The 25794-nt window shown below is 39.5% G+C and overlaps 1 protein-coding gene and 1 long non-coding RNA gene across 2 annotated transcripts in view; one reads left to right on the top strand and one right to left on the bottom strand.

The window, feature by feature from the left end:
- LOC128684344 (fasciclin-1-like) overlaps positions 1 to 25794 on the top strand; it is a 250303-nt gene that overhangs the window by 80280 nt on the left and 144229 nt on the right. Inside the window, exon 5 of the mRNA XM_070098288.1 lies at positions 25346 to 25445. Within this exon, the coding sequence (XP_069954389.1) occupies positions 25346 to 25445 (100 nt within the window). The remainder of the gene's footprint in view (positions 1 to 25345; positions 25446 to 25794) is intronic.
- On the bottom strand, positions 4245 to 4973 carry LOC138854580 (uncharacterized). The gene is made up of 2 exons (XR_011393760.1): positions 4742 to 4973; positions 4245 to 4652 (listed from the first exon to the last, which is right to left on the bottom strand). It is a non-coding gene; the product is annotated as an uncharacterized lncRNA (long non-coding RNA).

Raw genomic sequence — 25794 nt, forward strand, 5'->3', positions numbered from 1 at the left:
CGAAGATGCGGAGAGACTGTTGTTGATGTGGCTTAACGAGAAACAATTATTGAGAAACAGTTAACCCCAGAGGGTTAGCCACCCAGGATAACCCAAGAAAGTCAGTGCGTCATCGAGGACTGTAACTTATTTCCATTGAGGTCTTTAATCTTCTCCCCCAGGATGCGACCCACACTAGTCGACTAACACCCAGGTGAACAGGAAAAAATGCCTGGAATTAGTGCTCATACTGGTGAATTTAAGGCCAGCAAAGGTTGGTTTGAGATATTTAAGAACTGTAGTGGCATACACAGTGTGATAAGGCATGGCGAAGCTGAAAAATTCCAACCCCAACAAGTGTTCAATTGTGATGAAACAGGCCTGTTCTGGAAGAAAATGCCAAACAGGACCTACAATACTCAGGAGGAAAAGGCACTCCGAGGACACAAGCCTATGAAAGACAGGCTAACTCTCATGTTTTGTTGTAATGCTAGTGGGGATTGCAAAGTGAAGCCTTTACTTATGTATCACTCTGAAAATCCCAGAGTGTTCAAGAAAAACTGTCTCATCACTCATCAATACTCTTCAATAAAGGTAAGTGTCATTTTAGTATTTATTTATGTATTTATTCTGCATGTCTCATTGTTTTTTGTGTAGGGAAATTTATATTTCATGTAAAAAAAAATGATTTTTTTAATACTTTTGACTGTCTGGAATGGGTTAATTGGATTTCCATTATTTCTCATGGGGAAAATTAATTCAGCTAACGATAAAATCGGCACCTGTGCATCTGCACAAGTAGTGCAGATGCAGCATGGAACGGATTAAAATCATTACCCGAGGGTCCACTGTGATTGATTTCTCATTGTTTTCTCTATGTAAATCTTTATTTAATTTGAAAAAAATATATATATTTTTTTAATATTTTTGGGCGTCTGGAACAGATTAATTTTATTTCTATTATTTCTCATGGGGAAAATGGTTTCGCCATTCGTCAATTTTGTCCTTTGGCAGACTCTCTGGAATGGATTAATCTTAAAACTCGGGGGTCCACTGTAATATTTGGAAGAATTGTGGAGGTCATGAGAGTGAACATAATGGCAAAGGCAATGAGCATCACAGCAATTGGACAAGGATGGAATATTCACCTCTGCATAGAGGCTCTCAACCACTGAAGAGTGAAAAGCACCGAGGCATAAATGTAATCCCTAATTATGGATGGGATTACCACTTTTTTGTTCACCACAAATTATTTTAGTCCCTTTTATATTGCCTCATTTATTTTAGCTTTAAAGAGCTACCTTAGCTCATATTTTTTTACATTTATTAAAATAATTCAGGTGCTATTTTATAGCTTTAGAATATTTACTTTGTCTTATAATTAATTCTAACTATAGATTCACTATAAATCTTATGAAAACTAGCATTGATCCTGATACCAACCTCTTATCTAATTACTTAAATGAATCAAACAGTAACTGTAATTACTACACAGCAGAACAATCAAAAGCACTTCTCAGAGCCAACAACAACATAGCTGTCTTTAACTACAATATCAGATCTTTAAGCAAACATTACGATGACCTCATAGCATTACTAAATTCCCTGCATGCCAGTATGTCCATCGTTACTCTCACCGAAACCTGGCTAAAGCCTGATACTACAGATGTCTATGCCATTCCTGGTTACACAGCCATACACAACTGTAGGCCAGATCAACAAGGGGGCGGCACAGCTATATACTACTCAGACCAACTAGAATGTATCACTAATACTTGCACAAGGGATGAACATGGGGAATATATAATAGCTAAATTCAAATCCAGATACCTACAAAAACCTCTCACAGTGCTAAACATCTACAGAGTACCACAGTCAAACATTAGCCATTTTAGTGAAAACCTAGGAAGTATGATAACTGATGCACGCATGAACAAAGATCACTTACTACTCTCAGGTGACTTCAATATAAATCTCCTACAAGACCAAGACCCACATGTTACTGAATTCACAAACACTATGAGTAACTGCATGTTGCTACCAACAGTAACAAAACCTACAAGAGTTACAGAGACTAGTGTTTCTCTACTAGACCACATCTGGACCAACACCATATCCCATAATTGCAGATAATACCACAGACCACTACCCTACCTTCCTCATAACAAACCTTGGCAAATTACCCCTAGACACTACTAAAGTCACATTCAGACTTCACGATGAAAATAAATGGTATAAAATACCGACACAATGGAAACATAAACACATATGCAGTTTAATGTGATCCTTTATTGACAACGTTGTCAATAAAGGATCACATTAAACTGCATATGTGTTTATATTTCCATTCAGACTTCACAATGAGGCAGCTATCAATAACTTCACAGCAACAGTGACAAACATTGACTGGCACACTGAGCTAGAAATCTATACAGATATTGATGAATGTATTAATAATTTTCTAAAAAAGACCCAATACCTCTATAACAAGCACTGCCCCAAAAAAACTAAACAGATGACTGCGAAGAGACTGAACAGTCCCTGGCTAACACCCAGTATCCTCAAATCCATAAATACAAAGCACCAATACGAAAAACAGTACAGAATGGGCCACATAACCAGAGACCAAACAAAACGTTACTTGTCAATCCTAACCAGCCTAATAAGAAGGGCTAAAAAATTGTATTATGAGAACAGATTATCCAACCTACGAGGTGACATAAAAAAGACCTGGAAAACCCTATCAGAAATACTAGGAACAAAAAAGATAACACGAAATAGCGAAATTGAATTAACAAAACCAGATGAACCCCAATTCCCACCTACTGAAACAGCAAACAGACTCAATGATTTCTTCTCCACTATAGGAAAAAACCTTGCCAATAAAATCCCAAGCTCAGATACCCCACCCAATGACTACCTCACTGGCAACTACCCGAACATACTGTTCCTAGCTCCGACTAACCCAACTGAAGTCTCCCTTATTATCAACAAACTAAAAAACAAGACAGAAGATTTAAATACCTTACCACCCATTATATACAAAAAAAGTGTCACAGCTGCTATCACCAATCATTGCAACACTCTTTAACAAATCCATTGAATCCTCTACCTTTCCTACAGTTCTCAAAATAGCAAGGGTCACCCCGATCCATATAAAGGAGACCACACAGACTTGAATAACTATAGGCCAATATCCAACTTACACCCTCTCTCTAAAATCTTTGAAAAATTAATCCATAAGCGTATCTATTCCTACCTCATCTCCCACAACATACTCAACCCCTGTCAATTTGGGTTCAGGCCTAATAAAAATACTAATGTTGTGAATGGTTTTGAAAACCGACAAGTTGAAGATTCCCATGTGTTGCACAAGTGTCTCAGTTCTTCAACTTGTCGGTTTTCAAAACCATTCACCACATCTGTCAGACACTGCAACATCATGGGATCTTGGAACAAGACTTCAACGCTTGCCCAACCTTTGGACGATGACCTACTTACACAAGTGGCAGGTCCCACTGTGATCCCGCCTCCTCCTGCTTCAACTCATCTGACTGCCATATATAAGCTACCTCTCTGGCCCTATGCTGCACTTCCTACAAGAGTGATGGACTGAACACATCGATTCCAGGTTGAGGGACTGATTACCTCGAACTCCTCCTCTCCTTACCCATTTCTACTTTGTATTGGACTGATGAAGCCACTGTGTGGCAAAACGTTTCTTCAATAAAGATTCCCATGTGTTGCACAAGTGTCTCAGTTCTTCAAAAATACTAATGATGCTATTATCCACATGCTAGAACATATTTATACAGCAATAGAGAAAAAAGAAGTCCCACAGGGGATCTTCATTGACTTACGTAAAGCTTTCGATACAGTTGACCACGACTTGCTCCACATAAAATTGTCGCACTATGGTATAAGAGGGCATTCCCTCAACTACCTAAAGTCATACCTCAGCAACAGAAGCCAATATGTGTACACAAATGGGGCAAACTCTTCCGCACAGCCAATTACAGTTGGTGTCCCGCAGGGAAGTATGACCATAGGCCCTCTTCTCTTTCTCATATACATAAATGACCTATGTTACGTTGGTAGTCCCTTATTACTTTGATAGTAAGGTTCTCACTACATGTTCTAGTGTGGGGTAGCTTTTACTTAATGGTCTTATTTGTCTAGGGGTAATACTTATATCATGGCTGATCATCCTGAGTGTCTCTGATACCCTTTCACCAGCCCTCTTCACAGGTTATGTAAACTACTACTATAAAAATATAACTGTATTCTCAATAGATATGTACAGAATATACAATTACAGCCTCACATTTTCAAAACAACGATCTACACACTGCATAGCTGTTCTCCCACATGGTATATCTCAACAACTTTAGTCCTCTCTCCTTGACATAACTCTGGGCTAACCAGTGTTTTGACACACTTTAGTCACCCTGGGTATGGTGGTCACAACTTAAATTATAAAAAAAACTCACCCCTGGAGCACACATAATGCCCCAAAAGATAGAAGAAGGACCCAGAGATCCTGCCAGGTTGAAGGCCAGCCACAGAGAGACCGAGTCAGTGCGAGGGAGAGAGAGAAAGAGGCTAAGCTCCTCCCACCAAAACAAAAGACTGTTGCCAAGCACAATTCTCCAGTTACCACAATTCTACCACACCTTAATTTTACTTCTACAAAAGGAAATACAACTTTATAAACTACTTATTTGCCAAGCACAATTCTCCAGTTACCACAATCCTACCACACCTTAATTTTACTTTTACAAAAGGAAATACAACTTTATAAACTACTTATTTAAATTTGTGTGTTTATGTGTCTATAGTATAACCTATTATATTGAGAAAAATAGGCTTGACCCAGCTGCCTCAGTCATAAGGTTGATCAGTCCTTCTGACATTTAGAGCAAAGTCCCCATCAATTCAATATAATTAGGTATTCCAGAGTAACTGTTACTTATAAATACATGTTGGGTCCTATAGCCCCATAACAACCTACCAAATGCATCGCAACTACTCAAACCCAGACTATTTGCAGATGACACTACATACGTCTACTCTCACCCGAGCCCAGTCATGCTAGCCAATACTGTAAATACCGAATTACAGAAAATATCAACCTGGATGAGGACCAACAAACTTACTCTAAACATTGACAAAACCTACTACATTCAGTTTGGTAACAGAACTGCAGATGTGTCTCTTAACATAATGATAAATGGATCACCTATCACAAAACTCACAGAGGGAAAATTCCTAGGAATCCACCTTGATAATAGACTCAAATTTCAAACACATATACAACAAATTTCCAAGAAAATTTCCAAGACCTTAGGCATACTATCGAAGATACGGTACTATGTTCCACAGTCAGCCCTCCTGGCTTTTGTCATGTACACCCAATCACTATATTTCTTTGTACAACTATGTATCATGTCCAAATAAAAAAAAAAAAGAGGGGGAGAAGAAGAATAGTAATAATAATAATAGGCAATAATAAGTTCCCTTGAAGCATGAAAAACAAAGTCCACCCCTGACAGTGACATGATAAGCTGAAATAACAGTTGATAAGAGCTGACGTTTGATGAGCATACACAAGGAAGCAGCGAGAACACTTGATAAGAAAAGATTAGAGGTGACATTTCATGAGCATCGCCCTTGCTTTGTTTTCACTGGTACACAAACATGTCTGTCTGTCAAGCTCCCTGTCTATCTGTCTAGCTCTCTGTCTCAGAGAGAGCCACAAGACTACGTCATCACATTTACATCTTCAAGCAGAGTATTACCTGGAGTTTACCTGGAGAGAGTTCCGGGGGCCAATGCCCCCACGGCCCAGTCTGTGACCAGGCCTCCTGGTGGATCAGAGCATGATCAACCAGGCTGTTACTGCTGGCTGCACACAAACCAACGTACGAGCCACAGCCCAGCTGGTCAGGAACTGACTTTAGGTGCTTGTCCAGTGCCAGCTTGAAGACTGCCAGGGGTCTGTTGGTAATCCTCCTTATGTATGCTGGGAGGCAGTTGAACAGTCTCGGGCCCCTGACACTTATTGTATGGCCTCTTAACGTGCTAGTAACACCCCTGCTTTTCATTGGGGGCATGTTGCATCGTCTGCCAAGTCTTTTTGCTTTCATAGTGAGTGATTTTCGTGTGCAAGTTCAGTACTAGTCCCTCTAGGATTTTCCAGGTGTATATAATCATGTATCTCTCCCGCCTGCATTCTAGGGAATACAGGTGCAGGAACCTCAAGCGCTCCTAGTAATTTAGGTGTTTTATCTCCGTTATGCATGCCGTGAAGGTTCTCTGTACATTTTCTAGGTCAGCAATTTCACCTGCCTTGAAAGGTGCTGTTAGTGTGCAGCAATATTCCAGCCTAGATAAAACAAGTGACCTGAAGAGTGTCATCATGGGCTTGGCATCCCTAGTTTTGAAGGTTCTCATCATCCATCCTGTCATTTTTCTAGCAGATGCGATTGATACAATGTTATGGTCCTTGAAGGTGAGATCCTCTGACATGATGACTCCCAGGTCTTTGACGTAGGTGTTTCGCTCTATTTTGTGGCCAGAATTTGTTTTGTACTCTGATGAAGATTTAATTTCCTCGTGTTTACCATATCTGAGTAATTGAAATTTCTCATCGTTGAACTTCATATTGTTTTCTGCAGCCCACTGAAAGATTTGGTTGATGTCCGCCTGGAGCCTTGCAGTGTCTGCAATGGAAGACACTGTCATGCAGATTCGGGTGTCATCTGCAAAGGAAGACATGGTGCTGTGGCTGACATCCTTGTCTATGTCAGATATGAGGATGAGGAACAAGATGGGAGCAAGTACTGTGCCTTGTGGAACAGAGATTTTCACCGTAGCTGCCTCGGACTTTACTCTGTTGACTACTACCCTCTGTGTTCTGTTAGTGAGGAAATTATAGATCCATCGACCGACTTTTCCTGTTATTCCTTTAGCACGCATTTTGTGCACTATTACGCCATGGTCACACTTGTCGAAGGCTTTTGCAAAGTCTTTATATATTACATCTGCATTCTTTTTGTCTTCTAGTGCATCTAGGACCTTGTCGTAGTGATCCAATAGTTGAGACAGACAGGAGCGACCTGTTCTAAACTCATGTTGCCCTGGGTTGTGTAATTTATGGGTTTCTAGATGGGTGGTGATCCCTTTCAAAAATTATTATGATATGGGATGTTAGTGCTATCGGTCTGTAGTTCTATGCACCCTTTGTGGAGTGGGGCTATGTCTGTTGTTTTTAGTAACTGTGGGACGACCCCCGTGTCCATGCTCCCTCTCCATAGGATGATAAAAGCTCATGATAGGGGCTTCTTGCAGTTCTTGATGAACACGGAGTTCCATGAGTCTGGCCCTGGGGCAGAGTGCATGGACATGTCATTTATCGCCTGTTTGAAGTCATTTGGCATCAGAATAACATCAGATAGGCTTGTGTTAACCAAATTCTGTGGCTCTCTCATAAAAAAATTCATTTTGATCTTCGACTCTCAGTCTGGTTAGCAGCTTGCTAAAAACTGAGTCATATTGGGACTTGAGTAGCTCACTCATTTCCTTGCTGTCATCTGTGTAGGACCCATCTTGTTTAACCCTTAAACGGTCCAAACAGATCGACATTCAAATTCTTAGTGCTACAAAAGTAGATCTACTTTTTTTTACATTTTTTCAAATATAATAAAAAAAAATGTAGATAAAAGTTTTTTTACACGTTTTCACATGTAAAACAAAAAAAAAATCTACATTTTTTTACATACTTTCAGATGTTGAAAAAACGTATATATACATTTGGACCATTTAAGGGTTAAGTAGGGGCCCAATACTGGACGTTGTTCTCAACTTTGATTTGGCATAGGAGAAGAAATACTAGCACTTGTCTGGATTTTTTGGGTTATCCTAAGTAATTTACACTATACTTGTATTTATGTGTACCTGTGAGACAGAGCAGACAGATTGAAAGAGATAGACAGACAGATTGAGACAAAGACACACACAGAGAGAGAGACACAGATAGACAGAGGTAGACAGAGAAAGACAGCAATAGACAGAGATAGACAGACATAGACAGACCCTAAACTTGTGGTTAACATCACTTTCCTCTTAAAAGAGGAGTGGTAATATGACATTACATCATTGAATCCTTGGTGTCTGCCGCACCATTTGCTCTAGCTGGTGCTCAGTTTAGCTGGCACTCCTACAAAGTACTAAGTGGTCCCAGATTTTTTTAATGTGGTGCACACCGAGTGTTAAGACCCATTCTATGCTGACCAGGCATCTCAGGGCAATCGTGCCAAATTTGGAGGCAGGAAAATTAAAACGTATATATACATTTGGGGTGCTACACATAAGAACATATATATATACGTTTGGACTGTTTAAGGGTTAATCTTGTCCCCCAGGATGCATTGCAGAGTCACTTGTTTGCACAGTACTGCTTAATGCCTCAAATGATGTAGTGGAAGTTTTAGCAGTAAAGATCGAGAACCAAAACCTAGTCATTGTGATAGTCTACAAGCCTCCGGATGCAACATCCCAGCAATTCCAGGAACAGCTGTTAAAAATTGACCACTGTCTAGAAAATCTTCCAGCTCCTGCACCCAACATCTTGCTCCTGGGGGATTTCAACTTAAGGCACCTAAAATGGAGGAATATAGCAAATAATATTGTTGCAGTAATAACACCAGGAGGCAGCTCTGATGAAAACTCACACTCACACGAGCTTTTAAATCTCTGCACAAAATTCAATTTAAACCAGCAAATAATAGAGCCTACTAGACTGGAGAATACACTAGACCTCATCTTCACTAACAATGATGATCTGATAAGAAATATCACCATATCAAAAACAATATACTCACATCACAACATAACTGAGGTTCAGACATGTATGCGCGGAGCCCCAGACCGACATAATGAGATTAGTCACGAGGGAGCATTCACCAAATTCAACTTCAATAACAAAAACATAAAGTGGGACCAAGTAAACCAAGTCCTAACCGATATAAGCTGGGAAGATATACTAAGCAACACAGACCCCAACTTATGGTAGTGCAGTGTCTGACAAGATGAACATCAAAATGGTATACAATACCTGTCAGTATTGTATACCATTTTGATGTTCACCCCAACTTATGCCTAGAACAGATTAACTTGGTGGCACTCGTTGTATGCACAAGGCTTATTCCTCTAAGAAAAAGGAGGAGTAGATGTAAAATAGAAAGAGACAGGCGCTCCCTTTACAGGCGACAAAAAAGAATAACAGAGCGGCTAAAAGAAATCAATATATCTGAAATGCGTAGGGAGACACTGGTCAGAGAAATAGCAAACATCAAACTTAAGCTAAAGGAATCTTATAGGAGTCAGGAATCGCGGGAAGAACTAAAAGCCATAAATGAAATCGAAAGAAACCCAAAGTATTTCTTCTCCTATGCCAAATCAAAGTCGAGAACAACGTCCAGTATTGGGCCCCTACTTAAACAAGATGGGTCCTACACAGATGACAGCAAGGAAATGAGTGAGCTACTCAAGTCCCAATATGACTCAGTTTTTAGCAAGCCGCTAACCAGACTGAGAGTCGAAGATCAAAATGAATTTTTTTATGAGAGAGCCACAGAATTTGGTTAACACAAGCCTATCTGATGTTATCCTGACGCCAAATGACTTCAAACAGGCGATAAATGACATGTCCATGCACTCTGCCCCAGGGCCAGACTCATGGAACTCCGTGTTCATCAAGAACTGCAAGAAGCCCCTATCATGAGCTTTTATCATCCTATGGAGAGGGAGCATGGACACAGGGGTCGTCCCACAGTTACTAAAAACAACAGACATAGCCCCACTCCACAAAGGGGGCATAGAACTACAGACCGATAGCACTAACATCCCATATCATAATAATCTTTGAAAGGGATCACCACCCATCTAGAAACCCATAAATTACACAACCCAGGGCAACATGAGTTTAGAACAGGTCGCTCCTGTCTGTCTCAACTATTGGATCACTACGACAAGGTCCTAGATGCACTAGAAGACAAAAAGAATGCAGATGTAATATATAAAGACTTTGCAAAAGCCTTCGACAAGTGTGACCATGGCATAATAGTGCACAAAATGCGTGCTAAAGGAATAACAGGAAAAGTCGGTCGATGGATCTATAATTTCCTCACTAACAGAACACAGAGAGTAGTCGTCAACAGAGTAAAGTCCGAGGCAGCTACGGTGAAAAGCTCTGTTCCACAAGGCACAGTACTTGCTCCCATCTTGTTCCTCATCCTCATATCTGACATAGACAAGGATGTCAGCCACAGCACCGTGTCTTCCTTTGCAGATGACACCCGAATCTGCATGACAGTGTCTTCCATTGCAGACACTGCAAGGCTCCAGGCGGACATCAACCAAATCTTTCAGTGGGCTGCAGAAAACAATATGAAGTTCAACGATGAGAAATTTCAATTACTCAGATATGGTAAACACGAGGAAATTAAATCTTCATCAGAGTACAAAACAAATTCTGGCCACAAAATAGAGCGAAACACCTACGTCAAAGACCTGGGAGTCATCATGTCAGAGGATCTCACCTTCAAGGACCATAACATTGTATCAATCGCATCTGCTAGAAAAATGACAGGATGGATAATGAGAACCTTCAAAACTAGGGATGCCAAGCCCATGATGACACTCTTCAGGTCACTTGTTTTATCTAGGCTGGAATATTGCTGCACACTAACAGCACCTTTCAAGGCAGGTGAAATTGCTGACCTAGAAAATGTACAGAGAACCTTCACAGCACGCATAACGGAGATAAAACACCTAAATTACTGGGAGCGCTTGAGGTTCCTGCACCTGTATTCCCTAGAACGCAGGCGGGAGAGATACATGATTATATACACCTGGAAAATCCTAGAGGGACTAGTACTGAACTTGCACACGAAAATCACTCACTATGAAAGCAAAAGACTTGGCAGACGATGCAACATGCCCCCAATGAAAAGCAGGGGTGTTACTAGCACGTTAAGAGGCCATACAATAAGTGTCAGGGGCCCGAGACTGTTCAACTGCCTCCCAGCATACATAAGGAGGATTACCAACAGACCCCTGGCAGTCTTCAAGCTGGCACTGGACAAGCACCTAAAGTCAGTTCCTGACCAGCTGGGCTGTGGCTCGTACGTTGGTTTGTGTGCAGCCAGCAGTAACAGCCTGGTTGATCATGCTCTGATCCACCAGGAGGCCTGGTCACAGACTGGGCCGCGGGGGCGTTGGCCCCCGGAACTCTCTCCAGGTAAACTCCAGGTAATACTCTGCTTGAAGATGTAAATGTGATGACGTAGTCTTGTGGCTCTCTCTGAGACAGAGAGCTAGACAGATAGACAGGGAGCTTGACAGACAGACATGTTTGTGTACCAGTGAAAACAAAGCAAGGGCGATGCTCATCAAATGTCACCTCTAATCTTTTCTTATCAAGTGTTCTCGCTGCTTCCTTGTGTATGCTCATCAAACGTCAGCTCTTATCAACTGTTATTTCAGCTTATCATGTCACTGTCAGGGGTGGACTTTGTTTTTCATGCTTCAAGGGAACTTATTATTGCCTATTATTATTATTACTATTCTTCTTCTCCCCCTCTTTTTTTTTTTTTATTTGGACATGATACATAGTTGTACAAAGAAATATAGTGATTGGGTGTACATGACAAAAGCCCCTTGCATGCAGAACATTATGGGCAGCTTAAAATTAACTTAAGATTAACTAAGCAATGATATATTCAGTGGTAAAATTACAGTAAACAAATTTTACAACATGAAGTACAAATGAGTATTTGAAATAAGAAGCATTAAAGTTCTACAAATTTATAGCATAACAATGTATGATATAATCAAATTAGATTGAGTAAAATCATTGATTTGTAGTGTAGAAACAGGTCATATGGTCATTAGATGAGTTACTGTGCATTCAAGAGAATGGAGTATTCTATTAGGTAATATAATTAAAAAAAAAAAACAATTTGATAGGGTCACAGGTTATACATTTATGAGATTCATTTATTCAGTTATGCAGTTATTCCTTCTCCTCCTCCTCCTCTGCCTCATTATTATTGTAGACTTCCACATATCCAAAACATTTGTATATATTTCAAGACAATAGTAAATGGCCAAGGCAGGTGTAAATGTCCATCTGTCAATGTGTTTGTGACAATTTGAGTACAATTTCAGTAAATAATACTAGTGGTTATGAAATGACAAGAACTACTATAAATTGTAATTATCAGAACATAAAAATTATTTAAAATAATATGAAAAATAGAAAAAAAGGTATATCGGCAACACTTCTGCAAGTGGCAAGACTCGATGTTGCCATCATGTGAGCATCCAGTGCCAACTTCTTGGCCTAATATATCTGTAAGTACTGACCCTAATTTTTTTTTATTCTAAAACACTTAAAAAATGTGCTCTTTTTTCTATAAAAAAAAAAAAAAAAAAATTCAAGATATTCAGGGTGCTGCGCAGGTGAACGTATATATATGTTTGGACCTTTTAACCCTTTCAGGGTTTTTGACGTACTAGTACGCCTAAATTCTAGCGCCCTCAAATCTAGTGAGAGAAAGCTGGTAGGCCTACATATGAAAGAATGGGTCTATGTGGTCAGTGTGCGCAGTATAAAAAAAAATTCTGCAGCGCACAGTGCATAATGAAAAAAAAAAACTGTGTTTATGGTTTAAAACAGCGACTTTGCACTGTACAGTGGACCCCCGCTTAACGATCACCTCCAAATGCGACCAATTATGTAAGTGTATTTATGTAAGTGCGTTTGTACGTGTATGTTTGGGGGTCTGAAATGGACTAATCTACTTCACAATATTCCTTATGGGAAAAAATTCGGTCAGTACTGGCACCTGAACATACTACTGGAATGAAAAAAGTTCGTTAACCGGGGGTCCACTGTATTTTCGTATGGTATTTATGATGTTATTCTAGTTTTCCTGGTCTCATTTTATAGAATGGAAGACATAATACAGAAATTGAGATGATTTTGATTGGTTTTACAATGAAAAGTACCTTGAAATTGAGCTCAAAGATGCAGAAATCTTTGATTTTTGCCAAAGCTCAAAAGTAAACAAATCATGCTACGCGTCCAATACACGTCAACTGGTGAGTCTAATATTCTTTCACAAGTGTGCTGATATTATTTATACTATTTCTACACTAATGCAGTAGTCTGCATAACAGTAAATCTTCTGTTTTTTGTGAGAATAAAAATTCAAAGTGGAAAGCAAGAGAATGTAAGAGGGGCATGGGGACGTGACTAATGAACAGAGGAAATGATATTTTAGTGCCAGGAATGTCTTTCTTGTTTATTCTGGACCCTATTTGGAAATTGGCATCTTTTGAAATTTGTGTGAAATTGGCAAAATTGCTAAATTCTGACCACTTTATTGGATAGTAAAAATCGGTAAATAGGTGGTTTCTTGTACTCATTCGATAGAAAAAATGGAGTTCTAGCAAAATGGTTATGATTTTTGTCGACTAGTACACTGGAATTGGCCGAAAATAGGGCTCAAAGTGGGCAAAATCGCCAATGCATAAACATTGTCGAGACCGCTAACTTCGCGAGAGCATAATTCCTTAAGTTTTCCATCAAATTTCATACTTTTGGTGTCATTATGATCAAGAAAAGATTCTCTATCTTTTCCTGAGAAAAATTATTTTTTTTTTTTTTTTTAAAATTTGGCGACCCTGAGAACAAGTCTGCAAGAGGGCCTGTTGACCCTGAAATGGTCGCAAGCCCCTTTCTGAAACTGTCATTCTATGTTGCAAAATTTTTTGAAAAAAAAAAAAAAAAAAAAAAAAAAAAATATTATGAAATGAGAGAATCTTTTCCCGATGGTAATGACACCAAAAGTACGAAATTTGGTTGAAAACTCATGGAATTACACTCTCATGAAGTTAGTGGTCTCGGTGACATATACGCATCGGCGATTTCGCCGACTTTGAGCCCTATTTTTGGCTAATTCCGTTGCTCCAGTTGACCAAACTCATAGCTATTTCTTTAGAACTCCATTTTTTCTATCAGTTGAGTGCAAAAAACCGCCCATTTACCGATTTGAACTACCCAATAAAGTGGTCAGAAATTGGCAATTTGGCCAATTTCACACAAATTTAAAAAGATGCCAATTTCAAAATAGGGTCCAGAATAAACAATGTAGACATTCTTGGCACTAAAATAACATATCCTCTGTTCATTAGTCACATCTCTAGGCCCCTCTTATATTACTATTGCTTTCTATTTTGATTTTTTATTCATACAAAAAATACAAAATTTACTGTTACGCAGACTACTGCATTATTGTAAAAATGGTATAAATAATATCAGTGCACTAGTGAAGGAATATTAGACTTCCCAGTTGATGTGTGTTGGACATGTGGTGTGATTTGCTTACTCCTGAACATTGGTAAAAATCACACATTTCCGCTTCTTTGAGCTCAATTTCCTCGTGAAACTACTCAAAATCATCTCTATTTCTGTAATATATTTTCCATTTTACCACGTGAGACCATGAAAATGAGAATATAACGATAAATACTATACGAAAATACACCTCAAAGTCGGCATTTTAATCCAAAAAAACGGTCAGTTATTTTTTCTCATTATGCACTGCGTGCTGCAGGATTTTTTTATGTGGTGCACACTGACTACACAGGCCCAGTCTCTCACATGTAGCCTACCAGCTTTCTCCCGCTTGATTTGAAGCCGCTAGAATTTACGCGTATAAATACGCCCAAAACAATGACACGTAAGACGTATATATACGACCGAAACAGTCAAAGGGTTAAGGACCCCAATGGAAACAAGTTAGACAGTCCTCGATGATGCACTGACTTTATTTATTTATTTATTTATTTATTTATTTAAAAATTTGAGCACACATACAGAGGTACAAAAAATACAGATAAGAGCAGCATGCCAAAGCCACTTATACTATGCATAGCATTACGGGCTGGCTTAAAATTAACTTAAGATTAACTAAGCAATGATGAAATCAGTGATAAAACTTTAATGTAAACAGATTACTATAAAGCACAAGTGAGTATTACAAAGACAGGTCATATGGTTGTATGCATTGTTGTACATTCAGTAGAATGGAGTATTCTGTTAGGTAGTGTATTTAAAAAATAATAAAGTTAGATTGGGTTTTAGGTTTAACATTTATGTGATATAATTGTGAGAAACATTTAAGATATACAATTTATAAGGTTCAGTTATTCAGTATTTATTTGGTTTTGGGTGAGTAAGTGATCTTTGAGAAGAGACTTGAATTTATAAACAGGTAGTGTTTCTTTTATATTTACAGGTAATGAATTCCAGATTTTAGGGCCTTTTATGTGCATTGAGTTTTTGCATAGTGTGAGATGGACACGAGGAACATCAAAGAGTGATCTGTGCCTTGTGTTATGGTCATGTGTTCTGTTGAGGTTGGCAAGGAGATGTTTGAGGGGAGGGTTAATATCAGAGTTAAGTGTTCTATGTATGTAATAGGTGCAGTAATAAGTATGGATGTTTTGTATGGTGAGTAGGTTTAGTGTATTGAATATTGGTGGAGTGTGCTGCCTATAGTGAGAATTTGTTATCATTCTAACTGCAGCCTTTTGTTGGGTAATTAGTGGTCTGAGATGGTTACTTGTTGTTGAGCCCCATGCACAAATTCCATAGGTGAGATAGGGGTAAATAAGAGAGTGATATAGGGCCAGGAGGGCTGACTGTGGAGCATAGTACCGTATCTTCGATAGTATGCCTACAGTCTTGGAAATTTTCTTAGAAATTTGTTGTATATGTGTATGAAATTTGAGTCTATTATCAAGGTGGATTCCTAAGAATTTTCCCTCTGTTAGCTTTGTGATAGGTGATCCATTTATCATTATGTTAAGAGGGACATCTGTAGCTCTGTTACCAAACTGAATGAAGTAGGTTTTGTCAATGTTTAGTGTAAGTTTGTTAGTCCTCATCCAGGTAGATATTTTCTGTAATTCGGTATTTACAGTATTGGCTAGCGTGACTGGGCTCGGGTGGGAGAAGACGTATGTAGTGTCATCTGCAAATAGTGTGGGTTTGAGTAATTGCGAAGCATTTGGTAGGTCATTTATGTATAGGAGAAAGAGAAGAGGGCCAAGGACACTTCCCTGTGGGACACCAACTGTAATTGGTTGTGCAGAAGAGTTTGCCCCATTTGCATACACATATTGGCTTCTGTTGCTGAGGTATGACTTGAGGTAGTTGAGGGAGTGCCCTCTTATACCATAGTGTGACAATTTTACGTGGAGCAAGTCATGGTTAACTGTATCAAAAGCTTTACGTAAGTCAATGAAGATCCCCAGTGGGACTTCTTTTTTCTCTATTGCAGTGTATATATGTTCTAGCATGTGTATAATAGCATCATTAGTATTTTTATTAGGCCTGAATCCAAATTGGCAGGGGTTGAGTATGTTTTGGGAGATAAGGTAGGAGTAGATTCGTTTATGAATTAATTTTTCGAAGATTTTTGAGAGAGGGTGTAAGTTGGATATTGGCCTATAGTTATTCAACTCTGTTTGGTCTCCTCCTTTGTGGATCGGGGTGACCCTTGCTATTTTGAGTACTGTAGGGAAGGTGGAGGATTCAATGGATTTGTTAAAGAGTGTTGCAATGATTGGTGATAGCACTTGTGACACTTTTTTGTATATAAAGGGTGGTAAGGTATTTAAATCTCCTGCCTTGTTTTTTAGTGTGTTGATAATAAGGGAGACTTCGTATGGGTTAGTCGGAGCTAGGAACAGTGTGTTCGGGTAGTTGCCGGTGAGGTAGTCATTTGGTGGGGTATCTGAGCTTGGGATTTTATTGGCAAGGTTTTGTCCTATAGTGGAGAAGAAGTCATTGAGTCTGTTTGCTCTTTCTGTTGGTGGGAGTTGGGGTTCATCTGATTTTGCTAATTTTATTTCGCTATTTCGTGATATCTTTTTTGATCCTAGAATTTCTGATAGGGTTTTCCAGGTCTTTTTTATATCACCTCGTAAGTTGGATAATCTGTTCTCATAATACAATTTTTTTTGCCCTTCTTATCAGGCTGGTTAGGATTGACGAGTAACGTTTTGTTTGGTCTCTGGTTATGTGACCCATTCTGTACTGTTTTTCATATTGGTGTTTTGTATTTATGGATTTGAGAATGGTGGGTGTTAGCCAGGGACTGTTCAGTCTCTTAGCTGTCATCTGTTTAGTTTTTTTAGGGCAGTGCTTGTTATAGAGGTATTGGGTCTTTTTTAGAAAATTATTAATACATTCGTCAATATCTGTATAGATTTCTAGCTCAGTGTGCCAGTCAATGTTTGCTACTGCTGTTGTGAAGTTATTAATGGCTGCCTCATTGTGAAGTCTGAAGGTGACTTTAGTAGTGTCTTGGGGTAATTTACCAAGAGTTGTTATGAGAAAAGTAGGGTAGTGGTCTGTGGTATTATCTGTAATTATGCCTGATTTTAAAGGGGATATGGTGTTGGTCCAGATGTGGTCAAGTAGGAAAACACTAGTCTCTGTAACTCTTGTAGGTTTTGTTACTGTTGGTAGCAACATACAGTTACTCATTGTGTTTGTGAATTCAGTAACGTGTGGGTCCTGGTCTTGCAGGAGATTTATATTGAAGTCACCTGAAAGTAGTAAGTGATCTTTGTTCATGCGTGCATCAGTTATCATACTTCCTAGGTTTTGACTAAATTGGCTAATGTTTGATTGTGGAACTCTGTAGATGTTTATCAATGTGAGAGGTTTTTGTAGGTATTTGGATTTGAATTTGGCTATTATATATTCCCCATGTTCATCCCTTGTGCAAGTATTAGTGATACATTCTAGTTGGTCTGAGTAGTATATGGCTGTGCCACCCCCTTGTTGGTCTGGCCTACAGTTGTGTATGGCTGTGTAACCAGGAATGGCATAGACATCTGTACTATCAGGCTTTAGCCAGGTTTCAGTTAGTGTAATGATGGACATATTGGCATGTAAGGAATTTAGTAATGCTATGAGGTCATCGTAATGCTTGCTTAAAGATCTGATATTGTAGTTAAAGATAGTTAAAGATAGTTATGGTGGATAACCCTCTGGGGTTAATTAGTTCTCGTTAAGCCACACCAACAACAGTCTCTCCACATCTTCGAGTAGTACAGCTGACGGTGGTGTAGCAACAGCTGGCGGTGGTGCAGCAGCAGCTGACCATGGTACAGCAGCAGCAGCTGATGGTGGTGCAACAGCAGCTGACCATGGTACAGCAGCAGCAGCAGCAGCTGACCGTGGTGCAGCAGCAGCTGACGGTGGTGCAGCAGCAGCTGACTGTGTACAATAGTATTTTGATAGTATTTCTCATCCTTTTTACCACAGGGATGGCACTAGAATCTTTCTTTGAGCCCATGGAGCCTTATTTAGCAGTTACAAGCACTAAAAACAATGGAATAATACAAAATTTATCGAATGTATTCATGCAACCGTCTGCCCCGGCTTGTAAACAATGGCACTAGCTGAGCTGAGGTTTTCTGGCCAGACGGACCGTGTTCGGGACGAATGATGTAATTCAAGTTTTACTTTGTGGTCGGGGAAATTTTTTTTACACTGAAACGCTTCGTAAGTCGATTTTATCATAAGATGAAGCCTTCATAAGTCGGGGGTTCACAGTACTTTTAGTAACTCCACACCTCCTCCTAATTTCCACACTATGAATTCACTGCATAATATTTACACCACACATTGCCCTTAGATACAACATCTCCACTGCCTCCTTGCTGCAGCATTTACAATCCATGCTGCTGTATAGCCCCTGTGGCTTAGCGCTTCTTTTTGATTATAATAATAATACAATCCATGCTTCACACCCATATAAGAGTGTTGGTACCACTATACTCTCATACATTCCCTTCTTTGCCTCCACATATACCTCAGTGCACCACTCACATTTTTTCCTTAATCGAATTTTATAGCTAACCTCATCCTTCATTAACTCATCTGCTGACAAGTCAACTCCTAAATAATCTGAAAACATTCACTTCTTCCATACTCCCTCCCTCCAATGTGATATCCATTTTTCTTTATCAAAATTGTTTGATACCCTCATCACCTTACTCTTATCTATATTCACTTTCAACTTTCTACCTTTACACACCCTCCCAAACTCGTCCATTAACCTTTGCAACTTTTCTTTAGAATCCCCCAAAAGCACAGTATCATCAGCAAAGAATAACTTTCAACTCCCATTTTGTATTTGATTTCCCATAATTTAATCCCACCCCTTTCCCAAACACCCTAGCAATTACTTCTTTTACAACCCCATCTTTAAATATGTTAAACAACCATGGCGATATTACACATCCCTAAGACCTACTTTTAGTGAGAAGTCATCTTCCTCTCTCCTACACACCGTAACCTGAGCCTCACTATCCTCATAAAAAACTCTTTACAGCATTTAGCAACTTACTACCTATTCTATACACTTGCAGCATCTGCCACATTGCTTCCCTATCCACTATCATATGCCTTTTTTAAATCTACAAATACAGTGAAAACTTCCCTACTTTTATCTAAAAACTGTTCACATATATGCTTCAATGTAAACACCTGATCTACACATCCCCTACCCATTCTAAAGCCTTCTTGCTCATCTGCAATCCTGCTCTCTGTCTTACCTCTAATTCTTTCAATAATAACCCTACCATACACTTTACTTGGCATACTCAGTAAACTTATTCCTCTATAATTTTTACAATCTCTTTTGTCCCCCTTCCCTTTATATAAAGGAATTATACACACCGTCTTGCCAATTCCTAGGTACCTTCCCCTCTTTCATACATTTATTAAAATTACCAACCACTCCAACATTATCTCCCCCTGCTTTTAACATTTCTGTCATGATCCCATCAGTTCCAGCTGCTTTACCCCTTTTCATTCTACATAATGCCTCATGCACCTCCCCCACACTCACATCCTGCTCTTCTTCCCTCCTAAAAGATGTTATACCTCCCTGGCCAGTGCATGAAATTACTGCCTCCCTTTCTTCATTGACATTTAAAAGTTCCTCAAAATGTTCCCACCATCTACCAACTTCCCTACTCTGCTTTTAACTGACAAATCTATTCATTCTCTAGGCTTTCTTAACTTGTTTATCTCGCTCCAAAATTTTTTCTTATTCTCGGCCAAATTTCTTAACAGTGCCTTTCCCACTATCATGCTCTCTTTTTGCACTCTCTCACCACTTTCTTCACCTTTCTTTTACTCTCCATATACTCAGTTCTTCTTGTATCACTTCTGCTTTGTAAAAACCTCTCATAAGCTACCTTTTTCTCTTTTATTGCACTCTGTACCTCATCATTCCATCAATCACTCCTCTTTCTTCCTGCACCCACCCTCCTATAGCCACAAGCTTCTGCCCCCCATTCTAATACTGCATTTTTAAAAACTATCCCATCCCTCTTCAACCCCTCCACTACCCATACTTGCACTAGCCCACCTTTCTGCCAAAAGTTGCTTATATCTCACCCTAACTTCCTCCTCAGTTTATAAACTTTCACATCTACCCTTCACATCTTTCACACCTTTCACATCTACCTCTTACTTTTAACTGTAGCTACAACTAGATAATGATCTGATATATCCATTACTTCTCTATAAACATGCACATCCTGAAGCTTACCCATCAACCTTTTATCCACCAATACATAATCTAACAAACTACTTTCATTGCATGCTATATCTTGTATACTTATTTATCTTCTCTTTCATAAAATATGTATTACTTATTACCAATCCTCTTTCTACACACAGTTCAATTAAAGGCTCCCCATTTTTATTTACCTCTGGTACCCCAAATTTACCTACTACTCCCTCTACAACATTTTTACCCACTTTAGCATTGAGATCCCCAACCACCCAGGGAAGTACTATCGTCCTGCCAGATGACTGTGAAACAGAAACCTGTAACTGTTTTGCATGATGGTAGGATTGCTGGATTCTTTTTCTGTCTCATAAACACGCTAGATAACAGGGATATCTTGCTACTCCTACTTACACTTTGGTCACACTTCACAGACACGTACATGCATATATATATACATACATCTAGGTTTTTCTCCTTTTTCTAAATAGCTCTTGTTCCTCTTTATTTCTTCTATTGTCCATGGGGAAGTGGAAAAGAATCTTTCCGCTGTAAGCCATGCGTGTCATATGAGGCGACTAAAATGCCGGGAGCAATGGGCTAGTAACCCCTTCTCCTGTAGACATTTACTAAAAAAGAGAAGAAGAAAAACTTTATAAAACTGGGATGCTTAAATGTGCATGGATGTAGTGTGGATGACAAGAAACAGATGATTGCTGATGTTATGAATGAAAAGAATTGGATGTCCTGGCCCTAAGCGAAACAAAGCTGAATGGGGTAGGGGAGTTTCAGTGGGGGGAAATAAATGGGATTAAATCTGGAGTATCTGAGAGAGTTAGAGCAAAGGAAGGGGTAGCAGTAATGTTGAATGATCAGTTATGGAAGGAGAAAAGAGAATATGAATGTGTAAATTCAAGAATTATGTGGATTAAAGTAAAGGTTGGATGCGAGAAGTGGGTCATAATAAGCATGTATGCACCTGGAGAAGAGAGGAATGCAGAGGAGAGAGAGAGAGATTTTGGGAGATGTTAAGTGAATGTATAGGAGCTTTTGAACCAAGTGAGAGAGTAATTGTGGTAGGGGATCTGAATGCTAAAGTAGGAGAAACTTTTAGAGAGGGTGTGGTAGGTAAGTTTGGGGTGCCAGGTGTAAATGATAATGGGAGCCCTTTGATTGAACTTAGTATAGAAAGGGGTTTAGTTATAGGTAATACATATTTTAAGAAAAAGAGGATAAATAAGTATACAAGAAATGACAGTAGTTTGTTGGATTATGTATTGGTAGATAAAAGACTGTTGAGTAGACTTCAGGATGTACATGTTTATAGAGGGGCCACAGATATATCAGATCACTTTCTAGTTGTAGCTACACTGAGAGTAAAAGGTAGATGGAATACAAGGAGAATAGAAGCATCAGGGAAGAGAGAGGTGAAGGTTTATAAACTAAAAGAGGAGGCAGTTAGGGTAAGATATAAACAGCTATTGGAGGATAGATGGGCTAATGAGAGCATAGGCAATGGGGTCGAGGAGGTATGGGGTAGGTTTAAAAATGTAGTGTTAGAGTGTTCAGCAGAAGTTTGTGGTTACAGGAAAGTGGGTGCGGGAGGGAAGAGGAGCGATTGGTGGAATGATGATGTGAAGAGAGTAGTAAGGGAGAAAAAGTTAGCATATGAGAAGTTTTTACAAAGTAGAAGTGATGCAAGGAGGGAAGAGTATATGGAGAAAAAGAGAGAGGTTAAGAGAGTGGTGAAGCAGTGTAAAAAGAGAGCAAATGAGAGAGTGGGTGAGATGTTTTCAACCAATTTTGTTGAAAATAAGAAAAAGTTTTGGAGTGAGATTAACAAGTTAAGAAAGCCTACAGAACAAATGGATTTGTCAGTTAAAAATAGGAGAGGAGAGTTATTAAATGGAGAGTTAGAGGTATTGGGAAGATGGAGGGAATATTTTGAGGAATTGTTAAATGTTGATGAAGATAGGGAAGCTATGATTTCGTGTATAGGGCAAGGAGGAACAACATCTTGTAGGAGTGAGGAAGAGCCAGTTGTGAGTGTGGGGGAAGTTCGTGAGGCAGTAGGTAAAATGAAAGGGGGTAAGGCAGCCGGGATTGATGGGATAAAGACAGAAATGTTAAAAGCAGGTGGGGATGTAGTTTTGGAGTGGTTGGTGCAATTATTTAATAAATGTATGGAAGAGGGTAAGGTACCTAGGGATTGGCAGAGAGCATGCATAATTCCTTTGTATAAAGGCAAAGGGGATAAAAGAGAGTGCAAAAATTATAAGGGGATAAGTCTGTTGAGTATACCTGGCAAAGTGTATGGTAGAGTTATTATTGAAAGAATTAAGAGTAAGACGGAGAATAGGATAGCAGACGAACAAGGAGGCTTTAGGAAAGGTAGGGGGTGTGTGGACCAGGTGTTTACAGTGAAACATATAAGTGAACAGTATTTAGATAAGGCTAAAGAGGTCTTTGTGGCATTTATGGATTTGGAAAAGGCGTATGACAGGGTGGATAGGGGGGCAATGTGGCAGATGTTGCAGGTGTATGGTGTAGGAGGTAGGTTACTGAAAGCAGTGAAGAGTTTTTACGAGGATAGTGAGGCTCAAGTTAGAGTATGTAGGAAAGAGGGAAATTATTTTCCAGTAAAAGTAGGCCTTAGACAAGGATGTGTGATGTCACCGTGGTTGTTTAATATATTTATAGATGGGGTTGTAAGAGAAGTAAATGCGAGGGTCTTGGCAAGAGGCATGGAGTTAAAAGATAAAGAATCACACATAAAGTGGGAGTTGTCACAGTTGCTCTTTGCTGATGACACTGTGCTCTTGGGAGATTCTGAAGAGAAGTTGCAGAGATTGGTGGATGAATTTGGTAGGGTGTGCAAAAGAATAAAATTGAAAGTGAATACAGGAAAGAGTAAGGTTATGAGGATAACAAAAAGATTAGGTGATGAAAGATTGGATATCAGATTGGAGGGAGAGAGTATGGAGGAGGTGAATGTATTCAGATATTTGGGAGTGGACGTGTCAGCGGATGGGTCTATGAAAGATGAAGTGAATCATAGAATTGATGAGGGGAAAAGGGTGAGTGGTGCACTTAGGAGTCTGTGGAGACAAAGAACTTTGTCCTTGGAGGCAAAGAGAGGAATGTATGAGAGTATAGTTTTACCAACGCTCTTATATGGGTGTGAAGCATGGGTGATGAATGTTGCAGCGAGGAGAAGGCTGGAGGCAGTGGAGATGTCATGTCTGAGAGCAATGTGTGGTGTGAATATAATGCAGAGAATTCGTAGTTTGGAAGTTAGGAGGAGGTGTGGGATTACCAAAACTGTTGTCCAGAGGGCTGAGGAAGGGTTGTTGAGGTGGTTCGGACATGTGGAGAGAATGGAGCGAAACAGAATAACTTCAAGAGTGTATCAGTCTGTAGTGGAAAGAAGGCGGGGTAGGGGTCGGCCTAGGAAAGGTTGGAGGGAGGGGGTAAAGGAGGTTTTGTGTGCGAGGGGCTTGGACTTCCAGCAGGCATGCGTGAGCGTGTTTGATAGGAGTGAATGGAGACAAATGGTTTTTAATACTTGATGTGCTGTTGGAGTGTGAGCAAAGTAACATTTATGAAGGGGTTCAGGGAAACCAGCAGACCGGACTTGAGTCCTGGAGATGGGAAGTACAGTGCCTGCACTCTGAAGGAGGGGTGTTAATGTTGCAGTTTAAAAACTGAAGTGTAAAGCACCCTTCTGGCAAGACAGTGATGGAGTGAATGATGGTGAAAGTTTTTCTTTTTCGGGGCCACCCTGCCTTGGTGGGAATCGGCCAGTGTGATAAAAAAAAAAAAAAAAAAAAAAAAAAATCCCCAACCACAAGTACTCTCTCACTGGTTCAAAACTTCCCATGCACTCACTCAACATTTCCCGAAATCTCTCTCTAACCTCTACACTTCTCTCTTCTCCAGGTGCATAGACAGGGCCACATCCCTTTATCTGAAACCCTTGGGGCCAGTATTGTTTTGAATTTCAGAATTTTTCGAACTTCAGAATGATTCTAAATGCCACCACATGGTGGCATGACCCAGCACTTGAGATGACTGATGCTCCACACTCCATGAAAAACCTTCAGTTTTCGGAGCCTTCAGATTTCAGAATTTCGGATAAAGGGTTGTGGACCTGTATAACCAATTTTTCACATCCAACATAACTTATCCTCCAACATTATTACCACTCCTTCCTTAGCTCTATTAGAAACCCCTAACCTACTCCCAGTTATTTCTCCCCACTAAAACTCTCCTACCCCCTTCAGCTTTGTTTCACTTAAAGCCAGGACATCCAGCTTCCTTTTCATTCATAACATCCACAATCATCTCTTTCTTATCATTCGCACTACAACCATGCACATTCAAACATCCCACTTTGACAGTTTTCTTCTTTTTAGTAGGTTGTACGGGAAAAGGGGTTACTAGCCCATTGCTCCCAGCATTTTAAATTGACTTTTACAATACACAGGGCTTACAGAGGAAAGATTCTTATTCCACTTCCCCATGGATATAATAAATTTTTTTTTATATTAAAGTCCAGGGTTTATTCCCTGGACCTCAGCAATGAGAGTCACTCCTCTCACAGGAAATATTTATTTACATTAATAATTGCATTTCAACTATTTGCTTGTGACATAAGTTTATGCAAGGTTTAGTTAATTTCTCTTTATTTTCAGAGAATTTGAAAATCGTGTTTCCAACCTGGATCTTCTCGATGTTTTCAACATCTCGGGAAAGAACACTTTCTTCATCCCTGTCAACCAGGCACTGAATGTAGTAAGTAAACAGGATTAATTTAAGAGCCCTATTTGCTATGTGGAAAGCTGCAACTTATCTTATATACTCGAATCGAATGCATATACTTCTTGTGTAATTACCCATTTGTACTGATAGATGCAAGAGCAGAACTATGTTTGTTGTGTTTCATTTTTCTCTTCATTAATCACAGTTTTTTGTAATTGTCTAATATTATTATTGCGTACTATATTTAGGGGGGAAGTGTTAAACTCATAGTCAAATAGTTCATTGGGAATGGGAGGCAATCAGGTTTGATCCAAGGAAGGGAAGGATAGGTTCACTTTTTGGATGAAGAGTGCCTAACTGGCATCAAGGCACCTACCTCAAG

Source organism: Cherax quadricarinatus, chromosome 4 (assembly GCF_038502225.1).
Source record: "Cherax quadricarinatus isolate ZL_2023a chromosome 4, ASM3850222v1, whole genome shotgun sequence".
Lineage (NCBI taxonomy): Eukaryota > Metazoa > Arthropoda > Malacostraca > Decapoda > Parastacidae > Cherax > Cherax quadricarinatus.